The sequence below is a fragment of the Humulus lupulus genome, chromosome 4, assembly GCF_963169125.1.
Source record: "Humulus lupulus chromosome 4, drHumLupu1.1, whole genome shotgun sequence".
NCBI classification, from domain to species: Eukaryota; Viridiplantae; Streptophyta; class Magnoliopsida; order Rosales; family Cannabaceae; genus Humulus; species Humulus lupulus.
The window spans coordinates 11,884,004-11,898,798 of record NC_084796.1 but is presented as its reverse complement, the minus strand read 5'-3'; the positions used below and the strand labels follow the sequence as shown (position 1 = coordinate 11,898,798).

The following is a 14,795-nucleotide window of genomic DNA, read 5'->3' as shown; positions in this document are numbered from 1 at the left end:
TTTAAGGAGTTAATCGGGATAAACATGGAGGTGTACGTTGATGACATACTGGTAAAGTAAAAAAAGGCAGAAGGACATGTGAATGATTTACAAGAGTATTTCAATGTTCTGAACAAATATCAGATGAAGCTAAATCCTCTCAAATGTTCCTTCGGAGTAGGATTAGGGAAGTTCTTGGGGTTTATTGTCAATTCGAGAGGAATCGAAGCTAATCCCGAGAAGATCAATGCCCTGATCGATATGAAATCGCCAATAAAGATCAAAGATGTGCAAAGTTTGACTGGAATGATTGCCGCACTTAGTAGGTTTATTTCAAAATCAACAAATAAGTGCGTTCCTTTCTTCAATCTACTTAGAGGCAACAAGAAGTTCGAGTGGACTGAAAACTGCGAACAAGCTTTCCAAGCCTTAAAAGCCCACATGGCGCAGCCTCCCGTCTTATCAAAGCCTATAGATGGGGGAACTTTGTTCATATACCTGGCGATCACCGAATATGCTGCTAGTGCGATGTTGGTAAGAGAAGAAGAAGGCGAACAAAAGGCGGTATACTATGTGAGCAAGAGGTTGATCGGAGCCGAATTAAGGTATCCTCCCATTGAAAGGTTAGCCTATTGTCTAATTTTGGCCTCAAGAAAGTTACGTCCTTACTTCCAAGCCCATCCAATTACAGTCCTGACTGACCAACCCCTTCGGCAAGTTTTGCAAAAGCCAGAGGCTGCTGGTCGTTTGTTGAAATGGACAGTCGAACTCGGGCAGTTCGATATACCATACTCACTGCGAGCAGCAATAAAAGGGCAAGTCTTGGCTGACTTCATTGCTGAATTCACTGAACTCCCAAATAACGAGCATGGTGAAAAGCCTAATGCGCCTGAGCCTCAAGTTGAAGCTCCTTCGTGGAAACTATTCACAGACGGATCATCCAACGAATCCCACGCAGGAGTAGGAGTGATTTGATAACGCCAGAAGGGCATCGATTTCACTACGCAATTAGGTTTGATTTCACCGCTTCGAACAACGAAGATGAATATGAAGCCTCACTCGCTGGATTAAGATTAGCCAAAGACATGAACATAAGAGTGCTGGATATCTACAGTGATTCACAGCTGGTGGTGAATCAGGTCTTCGGGGAGTACCAAGCACGAGGCCTAAAAATGGTGGCTTATCTGAACAAAACAAAGGATCTATTGGCACAATTTGAAAAATATACCCTCCAACAAATACCTCGAGACCAGAATTCAAACGCGAATGCCTTAGCCAAACTCGCGAGTGCAAAAGATGCTGACACTTTAAACATAGTGCCAGTTGAGCGGCTATGCGCACCAAGCATACGAGCAGACGAAACCAGTATGGTGATCTAGTTAGTAGATACGTAGATGGCACCATACTTAGAGTATCTCACGAATGGTACACTACCAGCAGACAGAAACAAAGCCAGGACCCTTCAGAGACAATCTGCAAGGTATATCCTGGTCGATGATATTTTATACTGAAGAGGATACTCAATGCCACTACTCAGATGTGTTACACCAGAAAAGGCTAAAGAACTGATGAAGGAGGTACATGAAGGCTTCTGCGGAGACCACGCTGGGGGGCAAATCCTATCGAAAAAGATTCTAAGGCAGGGATATTTCTGGGCAACGATGAATGAGGACTCGATGGAGTTCGTGCGAAAGTGTGATAAGTGTCAGCGGTTTTCGAAGATCCCACTAATAGCTCCCAACGAGTTAAAGCAAATGCAAAGTCCATGGCCCTTCACAGTATGTGGTATAGATTTAATCGGGTCCTTGCCTACAGGGAAAGGTGGTGTGAAATATGCAGTGGTAGCTGTCGACTACTTCACAAAATGGGTCGAGGCTAAGCCGCTCGCAACCATAACGACAAAGAAAGTACTTGATTTTGTTATAAAAAACATTGTTTGTCGATATGGATTGCCAAGAAAGATTGTCTCGGACAATGGCACCCAGTTTGATAGTGACTTGTTCACAGACTTCTGCGAGAGGCATGGCATCACCAAGAGCTTTTCTTCAGTTGCTCAACCCCAAGCAAATGGGCAAGTCGAAGCAGTTAATAAAACATTGAAAGATACCCTGAAGAAAAGGCTCAAGGAAGCTAAAGTAGCATGGCCAGAACAATTGCCTGAAGTCCTCTAGTCGTACAGAACATCCCACCGAACAGCAACAGGTCATACCCCATTTTCCTTAGCATACGGGTACGAAGCCATGTTGCCTGTCGAGTTAGATCCGCCCTCGCTCGCACCGCAGAATAACATACGACCACAAACAAAATAACCAATTGTTGATGGAGTCCCTAGACCTAGTCGAGGAGAAACGAGAAAAAGCCCAGCTCCGAGTTGCTACGTACCAGCAAAAAGTCGCTCGGTATTTTAACTCTAAAGTGAAAGAAAGAAAGTTCAACGTCGGGGAATTGGTACTTCGAAGAGTTTTCTTAAACAACCGCGACCAAGCTGCTGGAGTACTCGGGCCAAACTGGGAAGGACCTTACCAGATTGAAGAAGTCCTTCATCCAGGCACTTACAAACTTGCACGCTTGAATGGAGATCTCGTTCCATGTTATTGGAATGGAGAACATCTGCGCAAGTATTATCAGTGGACTGGCTTGTATTTATTTTTTCTTTTTACAAGTTTTTGAAAAAGGGTTGGTCATGAGATATGGCTAATCGCTTATAAGTGTAAGATCTTTTTTAAGATCACTCGTAAAGACATGTTTAGTCCATTTAATACGAGAATTATAAGGGACTGTGCGCAACCAGTCATTCTTGCCAAACTTTGTAATTGTTTACAAGTATTTGCTCATTACGTGTGTTGTTTTTTTGTATTACAACTTTCATGTTTTATACCGAGCAGTAATGTTCGTACAGGTTTTGGTCAAGGCAAGTGACCAAGGACCTAAAGCTCCTCGATCACTTGAGGGGCATATAAGGCACATACGAAGCAAAGCATACCAAAAGGTATGTAAACACATGAGCAAAATAAGTGAAAGCATGCTACGGTACTTAGAGTATTTTTCAAAATTTTATATATTTTGTTAAGTCAAACCAAAGTACTATGCTAAGTTCGGTCATGCGAACAGATGTTATAATAAAGAAAAAATATTATAATATCAAAAGAATCATTTTACACCGCGAGCAGTACTGCTCGGATGTAAATGATAAAGTTTAAAAGAAAAAGTTGCCCGTGCAGCAATAAGAAAATAAATAATGTCTTAACATCATGGCCCGTGGGTTATGTAAGAAAAAGAAAACAAGGGAAAAACTAGCTAAGGGGCAGCAGGAGGATCTTGGGGAACATCTTGGTTGACCGTTTCTTCTACAGCTTCCCCTCCATCCATCCCCATGGCCAACGAAATTTCAGGGGAAGCAGGAACTCTGGCCCTTTCTTCGGCAGCCAGGCAAACAGCGCAGCGAGCCAACTCAACTTTCCTAGCATCCTTTGGAAGATAGTCGAAGTTGGCACTTTGGTTATGCTTCCAAAAATCGTAGAAGCATCGAAGTGTCGCGTTCTTGTACCTTTCCAGGTCTTTGGCGTTCATGAGCTTGAGTTGCTCCACTTGGCTCTTTAGGCTGGCAATGCTCTAATCTTTCGCAAGATTTTCCCCCTCGAGCCTTTTGACTTCGCGCCAGTGGATTCGGCTGGCCTCCTGGTACTCCTCTCTCTGTTTTCTGGCACTTTCCAGAGAGGCCTGTTTCTCCACCAGATCCACGGCCAAAGAGTCCTTCTGCTGGGTCACCACTTCAAGCTCCCCTGCATTCCTTGCCTCCACAGCTTGAAGCTCCTCCATCAACTTCAAATCCTAAGCATGGGACTGCTCGATGCTGGCACCCGAGCGCAGACGGGCAGCCGTTAAAGTCAGCATGGCCTACGCAAAAAACAAGTGTTAGACAGACTTCAGGAAAATCAGATTGCAAGTAAAGAAAAGTAAGATGCTTACACTGGCTGTCTCGTTCAGGGCCCTGTTGATGATCTGATCGACCCCCATTTCCTCTGTCCCTGCCATGGCCTCTTTGCCGTGGTCATGTTTAAGGATTTTGGCCAGACGGTCCTTGGCAGACCTTAGGGCACGGTGTGACAGTTCCGTCCCGAGAGAAGCCCCCCCAGCCTGTTGTGTTTGTTCAGTATGGGCTGGGGGTGATGGAGCTTTGGCAGCTGGAGCGTTCGAAGGTGGAACCTCCCGCTCAAGAGGATGTTGTTCGGTGTCTTGGGCAGGAGGCCCATCTGCCGAAGGGCCCGAGGCTCAGTTTCTCTTAGCCGAGGGCATTTGGCTGGATACCCCATCATGTCTCCTGGATGACTTCCTTCTGCAAACCAGGGGAACTTCTTCTTCCTTCTGAGTGCTGTAGATGTCGAAGATGTTGGCATAGGCCATTTCTGCAAAAGAAGTAAAGATGCAAACAGTGAGCCAAAGATAGATGACAAGTTATGTTGCATCAGAAAAGAAATAAAGAAAAATTGTAAAGTCCAATACTCGAGCTATTACTACTGGTCGCTATACTATTGACTCTACTAGTCATACACTCACTCTCTGGCATGAAGAAGTCTGGCCTTAGGTTTAGAGTATATGTAAAATTGCCATCCCCGTCAAATAAGTGACAGGGAATTGGCAAGCTATCTAGGAATGAAATAATTGTACCATTTTCGTCAGAGGACTCGTCTAAGTCTATGACGGACTCGGTCGCCTTTTGTTTTCCCTTTCCTTTGGGGGCAGAAGACCTTTCTGCTGGGGGGGTGCCAACGGGTTCCCTGATTGTAACCCCAGTTGGTCTCTGTCGAGGAGGAGACACTGGCGGTTGCTGCTCGGGATTTTCCTCGGCAGTGGCACTTCCTGCCACGAATTCCCTCACATCCTGGTGAGGGGCCAGAAGGCCAACTAGCCTCAAGTTGGCCTCGATGACCAGAGACTTGACGCTCTTCTCAACGTCCTTCATGCTGGCCAACATGGCAGACCTCAACACCATGTCTGGTGTTGGGTCTGGTCGCAACCATGGGCCTGAAAAACACAAGAAGTTTCAGAAAAATGTAAGGAAAAATGCTAAGTAAAAACAACGACCAGTGGAAAAAGACTTTTACCTCCTCGAGTGAATGCCAGGTTATTCGCGACCATGTCAGTCGTGAGGAAATACTCCTGACTGTATTTCCCCACATTTGAAATGTGGGTTGTGTCACTCAGGAAGGTTCGGCCAGCCTCCTGGTGAAAAAAGTGAAAGAACCCCGTACCAGACTGTTGGGGGTTGGACTTAAGGTCAAAAAGGTAATTGACCTCGTGAGGGGTAGGCTCTGGCCATTTTTTGTGATTATAAAGGACATAAAGCGCAGCAAGCATTTTATATCCATTTGGTGTGATTTGAAAGGGGGCGACTCCAAAGTAGTTCGCCACCCCCTGAAAGAATGGATGAAGAGGAAGAGTAGCCCCAGCCTCTATGTGATATCTCGACCAGGCGCTAAAAACGCCTCCAGGAAAATTCGCCCGCCCGTCCGGAGTAGGGAGTTTGAGGGTTACCCCAGAAAGGTCGTATTTTCTAAAGTAGTTGGCTAGCATCCTAGGGGTTACATGACTAAGTGATGCAAGATACCACTTGACGTCAGGAAGAACTGAATACCGACGATGGGCTTTGACTTGATTGTGAGGGTCAGGAGCGGCTCTGACTTAGATGTGAGGGTCAGGAGCATTATTATCCCGACCACTGGTCGAGGGAACCCTAGTCTGCGAGCCAGGCTGGGCTGGAGGATCTGAAGGGTTTGGAGGATTTTTCTTTTTGGCGGTAGACTTGGCACGACCCATGATGACAGGAGTTGGTTGAGGTCTTGGAGGAGAAATTCGCGAAAAGGGAATCTCTTGAATTCGCTGAGCTGGTTGTTCTTCACCCTCGAGCAGCTGTGCAAGCAAGTCGTCATCTATCGGCCTCTCACCTCCCCACAAGCCTGGCATTAAAAGCTGCAAACAGAAAAAGGGGGAGGTGAGGAGGAAGAGCCTAAGAAGATGGTTAGAATAACGCTGTTCATGTACAAAAGTCAAACTTTTATATAGCAGAATTCTAACGAAAAATTGAAATTTTCATACGAACAGTTTGAAAAATAGATCAAAAAGTGAAAGTAAGATTTTTTTTCCGAAAAAGCTTTTTCAACTCCAGTAAGGGCGGGAAAAACCCAATTTTTCAACTAGCCTAAAAAACGAATTTTTACTTCGATTTTACGTCCTAAACCTATGATCTCGACTATCAAACTGATTCATAACCCCTACAAAGCAAGTATGCTCTACCATATCTAACATCAACAGGCAAACGTCCAATTTTCCTATATTTTTACCCAGGAACACGATGTTGTTTTAGAGCCTAAAAAGCTAGCATAAACAGACATGCACAGCAGAGTAAAGCGTGCGAAAGTTTCGAAATTTACTTATACAAAGATTGAGAAGTCCTGGAGAAACTTCGATTCTAGGCGTGCGAGCAGCAGATTCTTGGAACAGTGAAGGATGAACTTCGGAGAAGTTTCTGGGCTCTGTCTTGGGAGTTCTTGGAGTGTTCTTGACAAAAAGATAGCTAGTAAAAGGTGAAAAAGTAATCGTGAAGGCTATATGTATTGTCTGAGATATGTTAAAAAGAGGCAATCATAAGTTACCCTTTTTTCGAAGCACGGGGAAGTGTGATAGCCGTCATAAGTTTACTTGGGAACCGAAAAGGCATGATTGGACATGAGTAGGTCACTTTTTTCAAGGAGGCACAAACTACTCTGACATATTTGGTGGGGTAATCGAAGGGTCATTTTCCTAAAAGTTTATTTATTGCTGGTCGTAATAAATAAACTTGGGCGGCAAATGTTATCCAAAAAGCAGGTGTGGATGATGTGGCAAATATTTTCAACACGTGGTTGACACCTGGCAGAGGTTCTGTTCGACCATCAATCAGGGGTGTTCCCCTGACACAACATTTGAATTTTATATACGACCAAACTGCTCGTATACTCCGCATATTTTTGAGTAATCTTGTACAGTTGTAATCATATCCGAGATTATTTCCCTTTATACCTGATTATCCGATTAATCAGGTATAAAGGATCTTGGATTGATACATGTAACCCACCTTGAACCTATAAATAGAGAAAAATAGCTCAAGGGAGGGACTTTTGGTAAATTTTTATTTAAGCTTTAGAAGAGAATTTTGACTATTATCTTTCGATTGTATTACTCATCCCTCTAAGGTTTGTAAAACTCATAGAACCCTAGTTCTTTGATCACTCCTTTGAGAATCAATATCAATAATAGCTTAAGTGGACGTAGGTCATTACCAATTCTTGGGGCCGAACCACTATAAATTGTTGTGTTGTCTATTTTTCTTTGCATTGGATCTTATTCAATACTTTCGATCACATCAAGCATTTGACTCCGTGTCAGTTGGCCAAAACGAGGGTCAACCGTATGTAATAAATGACTAAATATGAAATCTTTGACTTCAGAACATGTGGGTAGCTGTGAGTAACAATTAGGATTTTGATGATCTTCATTCTCTTTAACCATATGTTAATTTCTCAAATTTAAATATTTTAAAAATCATTAACCCTTTAAAATTTTAAAACTCTATTGATACCCAAATTATTGCGGCTTCTCTACAATATTGCTATTAATTGATTTTAGCACCGTTTTCACAAACACACAATTTATATATAATTGCATATAAGTGCAATTGAGTTTTCTTATTCAATAATTAAGATAATATGAATATTGATGTATATAACGGAGTAGCTAAGAAACAATAATAGTAGCTAGTAAAGAAAGTTCAATTTTGGTAAGATGTTTGATTGTTTGGAATACTTGAACTTAATACATCAAAATCTTATATATATATATATATCAAAAGAAAAAAAAAGAACTCTCTACTTAGCTTACTCATATTTTTTTTAGATATATGAATAAATGAAAAATTAAGGATCTGATTGCCTTCTTAAGACACATAAGATAAATGTTTTTTCTAAAATAAATTAATAAATTTTCTATACCATAAACAAAATTGAAAAATGTTTTGACTTTTTCCTTTACTATTGCCTTTCTATTATTTGTTGGAGCCATGCGAGGGGCAACAAAATGATATGGATATTCAGGACTCACTCTCATATTCATAAACTTCATTTGTCTTTGCATGTGAAAAAAACAAATAGGCAAGTCTAGATTTATGAGCATATGACTACAACCTCATGCAACTCATGACAACATAAAAACTCATATTCTAATTTCATTCTTATGCAATCCATGCAACTCACTACAATCTCAAATGCCACTCACTCCAACCCCATGCAACTTAAAGCAATACATGACACCACATGCAACCTTAATGCAATTTCAAATGCAACCCAATGCAACCTAAAGCAACCCAAATATAATTTTAAATGCAACCTAAATAAACCTTACATGCAAGGCCAATGCAACCTATAGCATCCCGAAGGAACCCACTACAACCTCAAATACAAGCCTGTGCAACCCACTACAACGCTATGTAGCCCATGACAACATAAAAACTCATATTCTAATTTCATTCTTATGCAACTCATTCAACTCATTGTAATACAACCAACTGTAACCTAAAATGAAATCTACTGCAAATCACATGCAACCTGAAGCAACATGTGGTAAGCTCATCCAACCCCATGCAACCCAATTCAATTTCAAATGCAACTCAATGCCACATAAAACAACCCAAATGTAATTTCAAATGCAACCCACTGTAACCTCAAATGCAAGCCCATTTTCAAATGTTGTAGATGTTGCAACAGAGGTTGTCAAAAATGTTGCACCTAATGTTCTAAAGGTTGCAGACTATGCAACAGAGATTGCACCTCAAGTTTCATAGGTCTTGAAAATGTTATAAAAGAGGTTGCAGATGTTGCAAGAGAAGTTGTTTATGTTTCAATAGTGGTTGCAACTGAGGTTGAAGAAGTTGCATACATTTCAACAAAGCCCATGCAACCCTATGTAACCCACTATTCCCAATCTGAAAACTCATATGCAACCTCATGCAACTTAATGCAACCCATGACAACTTAAAAAAACTCATATGCTAATTTTGATGTATGCAACTTAAGCAACCCACTACAACCTCAAATGAAAGTCTAATACAACTCCATGCAACCTAAAGTAACTTTAATAAACTCATTTGAAAATTTCATCCTCATGCAACTAATGCAACATCAAATGCAAGCCCAGCATGCAACCTAAAGCAATCCACTGAATCTCAAATGCAACTTAAAACAATTTTAAAAACTCATTTGCAAATTTCAAATGCAACACCATGCAACCCAATGAAATTTTGCAGATGTTGCAACAGAAGTTGTAGACGTTGCAACAGAGGTTGAATATGTTGTATACAATGATAAAAGGTTGCATCTCATATGCAACCTCAAATACAAGCCAAATGAAACCTAAAGTAACTCATTGCAACCTCAAATGCAAGTCCTATACAACCTAGAGCAACCCACTACAACCTCAAATGCATGCCCATGCAACCCAATATAATCTCAAATGTAAGTTTGTGCAACCCAAGGTAGCCCCAAGCAACCCATGGCAATTTAATAACTCATAGGCCTTTCTAGATTCAATTTTGTCCTCTAAGCTTCTTAATAGTATTCAAGAACATTAATAACTAAATTTCTAAATTTTTTATAAGATAATTATAATTGAACAACTAATAGCTCTATCAATTTGTACAGTAATTTCTATCAATATATATATATACATGAGAATAATCAAAACAAAAAGTGTCTTTTGACAAATGATCAAAATCATTGCAATATTGGGAATTTGGGAGAAAAAATGATTTTTTTTTTTAAATGCCCAACTTAAAAAACATCCCCCTCTGCTTTGCCATTAAACAAGCTGAAAAACACAAATGAAAGATTAACTTTGACATCCAAAAAGATTCACATCAAACTGAGAAAAGATTTATTTTGCTATCTACTCAATGTTATCTAATAGTGACACACACACACTCACATATATAAATATATATATTTCGAGTGAAACAAGTCTAAAAATTCAAAAGTTAAAAAAAACTAATAGTAGTAGTAGTAGCAGCAGCAGCAGCATGAGTAGCAGTAGCAGTAGCAGTAGTAGTAGTAGGATACCTTGTAGCTGGTGGCAGCGAAAACAAGAAGGAGAGGGAGCCCTGGAGGCGGAGTGGGCTGGGATACTGTCGATGAAGACTCAACTACAAAAGGCAACGTCGTGACTGAGACTGGCACTAATGAGTATCGAAATTGAGTGGACTGGGCTGGGTTGCAGAGGTTGCAACTATTTGGAGAGGTCACCAATCGGAATGGTTGGTTCATGAAAATAGATGTTGATCGGAATGGCTGGTTCATGAAAATAGTTGATTTTAGTTTGGGTTTTGATCTCAAATTTTGTTAGTATTTTGGAATTTAAAATGATTTTGGTTGCTTTCATGATTTGGATTTGGAAGGATTAATTTTCGGTTGAAGATTGAAGCTCACATTGCCGTCGGCAATGGTTGTCGCTGGGTGAGAAGAAAAGACCGTAATTTTGAATATTTTTTTTTATTTATGTAGTTTTGAGTTAATTATTCATTTACACGTGAATTATAAGTTTTATATATATTTTTTTTTGAAAATTTCCCAAACAATAAATGGTTTGAACATGTTATTTCATATTTTAATTTTAGAATTAAAATTATATTTCTATATATAAATTTAAATTGATTATATATATTTAAATAGTAATTATGTGATTATGATCTTACTAAATTAGAGTAATAAATAAATAATTATTATTTTTTCAAGAAAATTTCTTAAATTCTTGATTTTCGTTTCTTTTTTCTTCTATACCATTTTTCTAGTACTAATTAGATAGAACAGAATACATAGATAATCAAACTTGATCCATACACAAGAATTACAAACTGAAGCCCGAACAAAATTGTATATGAGATGGTTACTATAATGACCTTCATTTAGAGTAAGGATTTTATATAACTAACCAAAACTTATAGTGTGTTTGAAACTACTATGTAATTAATTTGTCGCGTGATTACTTTAGTAGTAATTACATATCTGAGTAATTATACTATATTTTAAAATACAAGAAATGTTTGAATGACAAACGGTAATTACTTATGAATTCTTATTGTCATTTTTGTCAAAACAATTAATAATCACACATAAAAATAATAATATGTAACAAATATTATTTAAAATTGATAGTAATTAGTAATTACACTATGTAATTACATTCAATTCTTATGGGGCCTATAAGAATTAAATAACGTAATTGAGACCTGCCAATTATCTCAAATTATATAATTATTAAGTAATTACATGGTATTTTAATTACAGGTGAATTTTCAAACATACAAATATGATTTATATATATATATATGCATGTTTCCTCAATATTATCTCATTGTACAATTAAGAAGTTACGACCAAAAATGAAATTTATATAGGGCCCTTATATTTGGAGGCCTCTTAGGCAATGACCTCACTTGTCTTGCAGTTAGGCTAGCTTTGATATATACAATTATAGTAAATATCTTTCTCATTCAACTTGGCTCAAAGTTAGGCTGCTTTAATAAATTCAATTCAATAGTAGCAAGATCTTTTATGAAAAATGAATCTCAATTCCTATAAATACTTGTCAAAACTGGTGATCGAAGGAAGCATAATTTGAAGCCTTTCAAACAAAGAATGAATACCATTATCTTATTCTTTCTCTTTCTCTCATCTTCTTCCATACATACAGTTCTTTCCCGATCTCTATTTAACTTTCAAAAGCTTGATTTACCATCAACTTCAGTAGGTCCTGATTCCATCACCTTTGACTCCTTCGGTAGAGGACCGTATACAGGCATCTCTGATGGTAGAATTGTCAAATATAATACATCTTATTTCGTAGAAGTGTACATCACTTCACCACACAGGTAATAATATTCAACTCATCAAAATGGGTTATGCTTAATTTTGAAACATTTTATATATAATTATATATATATATATATATATACTAGGTAGAAGCATTGAGCAACGTTTGTTTAATTTTAAAGTTGTAAACATTATCTATAATTTTAATAAAAATTGGTTTATTGTTTTTTTTCTAAAATATATGTAATAGAATGAATTATATTTTTATAGTATATATAAATATTCATATCAATATTCTCTACATATATGACATCTAAATACAACGTTGACATATATATATTTACCTAGCTATATGACATATATATATATAATACAATAATATTTAAAAAAAATTAATAATAGAAATAAAATAAGAATAGAAAAAGTCATAGCGTAGACAGTAGTATACATACATAAACTATTTTTAGTTTTTAATGTAACTCACAATGTCGGTGAATTTGATGAATAAAAGAGCTTCATTCACTTGATAAAAAACAAACTATCACACAAATTTGTAAGATAACTGATGTATGCTTTTATTATTTTTAAATAAATATGATTTAATTATTTAAATTATCATAAAATATCTTAAAATATAATATTTTAATCAATTAATTTATTTATTTTTATTTAAGTTTATATTTGTTCTAATTTTTTAATTTGGCAGCGACAACAAAAGATTATATATTATATGTTTAATATAATATTAAGTTTAATTAAATTTTATTTAAGTTATAAAATATATGATTTACTTATTTTTAAATAGTTATCATTGTAAAATATCTTATTTTAATTTGTTTAATTATTTATTTATTTAATTTTATTTAAGTTTAAGTTATGTTTACAATCTACTGTTAAATATAAGAATACTCTGTTAACAAGAAAAAAAAACAGTTAAAACTAAGGTAAAAAACAGTTAAAACTAAGGTGTTGTACCAAACATTTAAAAAAAATAGTTTTTTATTTAATTAATTAAAATTTTGACAATTAAACACAAAATAGTGTTTGATAATTCTATTTTTATTTATTATTTAAAAAAAATTTAATTAAAATTCATTAAATTTTGAACATTGAATTTTTTTCACTTTCAAAATTTTTTTAAGTAGTTTTTGACTTTTTTGATTGTTTTTCTTCTTCTTTTTTTCAAATAAACACATCATTTTGTATTGTTAAACAAAAAATAAAAATAAAAGTAAAAGTTATCAAATACATTTTTTATTTTTTGTTTTTAAAAATAAAAAACAAAAATAGTTACTAAACATATTTTTATTTTTTAAAAATAAAAATAAAAAACAAAAATAAAAATAATATTTCTATTTTTTTGTTAAAAAAATTCAAACACACCGTGAGAATTTCGTGCGGAGCTTTGATTATATTATAATTTCAGGACAAGTTCAAAATGTGATGGGACAGATAATCCAGCTATTTTGGGACCCATTTGTGGGAGACCAAAAGGTCTAGACTTCTATTACAAAGAAAAGAAGTTGTATATTGCAGATGCTTATAAAGGGTTTCTTGTGGGAGAAAAGAAAAGACTTGCAGTGCCATTAGCCACTGGGGCAGAAGGGGTGCCTTTTAAGTTTCTCTCTGGCTTAAACGTTGACCAACTCACTGGAGATGTTTATTTCGCAGATGCTAGTTCTGTATTCCAACTGAGGTATACATTTCTCACCCAAAGAAAAAAAAAACATCAATATTTTATGGTAGAGTTAACCTTGCACTCATCTCATGTGACCACATATAATATTTTTACAAAATCAAAAGTTAATGTACACGTGTTGTTGCAGCCAAATAACAGCAGCAGTTCTAGCAAATGACAGAACAGGAAGATTACTAAAATACAGCCACAGAACAAAACAAGTATCAGTGCTTTTAAGGAGGCTTGGCGGAGCAGTGGGAGTGGCATTAAGTTCTGATGGCTCGTTTGTTCTTGTGAGTGAGTACATAGCCAAGAGGATCATAAAATTTTGGCTAAGGGGTCCCATGGCTTTTAAGTCACAAGTTATTCTCAACCTCCAAGGTAACCCTACAAACATCAAGAGGACCCAAGTAGGAGACTCCTTTTGGGTGGCAGTTAACAAAATGAGTCTTGGTCTGACTGTTCCTATAGCCATAAACATTAATGAAAACGGTGTCGTTTTGCGTACTATACCTCTTGACCGCTATTATTTCAATACTACCATCAGTGAATTTAGCCAGCGTGGTTCAAACTTTTATGTCGGATCCCTTCAAGCTGATTTTGTTGGTGTGTTGAAGAAATGAAAGAGTTATATACATATATAATTAGACAAAAAATAAATAAATGAGCAATTATTATGCTTTTCTTGTTGTTACAATTCGAAAAACTAATGTGTGTGAATCTTGCAATCTCTAAATAAAGTTGCTACAATATAAGATATATTACCCATTCATCTTCTTATTTTTACAATTAATGCATTTTGCTTTGAAATAATTGATTATGGTCTATTTAATTAGTCTTGAATTCGGTAAAAATAATCATAGTTCAGCCATGCATTGGAAATCACTTGAAACATGTTGTGAAAACTATTTAGGGTATTTTGGAAAGGTATTACAAAAAAAAAAATAGTAAATTTAATGAAGTACATAAATTATAGAGATTAGAAAAATGGTATTGATCACGATTGAAATATATCCCGAGTTTATGTGGCTTCTTCGTGAGGGTGTTGTGGTTGTGGTCGGTCCCAAGGTTTCAGGTTTAAGAGTTTTACGATGTTTTTAATAATTTAAAATTTTTAAAGATTTTACAACTTATTCAATAAAATTTTAAAAAATAAATAAATAAATGATCTATATTTTGTAAAAGAATTTTAACTAAGCCAATCAACATTATAAATGATCTAATTTTTAGGTTAGAATCACTTG

General features: G+C 36.5%; 1 protein-coding gene across 1 annotated transcript; it reads left to right on the top strand.

The window, feature by feature from the left end:
- Nucleotides 1–11,658: 11,658 nt before the first annotated feature.
- LOC133828825 (protein STRICTOSIDINE SYNTHASE-LIKE 12-like) lies at nucleotides 11,659–14,319 on the top strand. Its single transcript, XM_062258917.1, has 3 exons — nucleotides 11,659–11,932; nucleotides 13,300–13,569; nucleotides 13,700–14,319. Exons 1-3 carry the CDS (start codon nucleotides 11,700–11,702, stop codon nucleotides 14,172–14,174), a joined length of 978 nt encoding a protein of 325 aa, XP_062114901.1. The 5' UTR covers nucleotides 11,659–11,699; the 3' UTR covers nucleotides 14,175–14,319.
- The last annotated feature ends 476 nt before the right edge of the window (nucleotides 14,320–14,795 follow it).

What these genes read in the sequence shown, in the direction of transcription:
- LOC133828825 (XM_062258917.1), top strand. Translation starts at nt 11,700, where the DNA reads ATGAATACCATTATCTTATTCTTTCTCTTTCTCTCATCTTCTTCCATA. An exon ending in TACATCACTTCACCACACAG is followed by an intron (nt 11,933 to 13,299) that starts GTAATAATATTC and finishes TTATAATTTCAG; the next exon opens with GACAAGTTCAAAATGTGATG. An exon ending in AGTTCTGTATTCCAACTGAG is followed by an intron (nt 13,570 to 13,699) that starts GTATACATTTCT and finishes GTGTTGTTGCAG; the next exon opens with CCAAATAACAGCAGCAGTTC.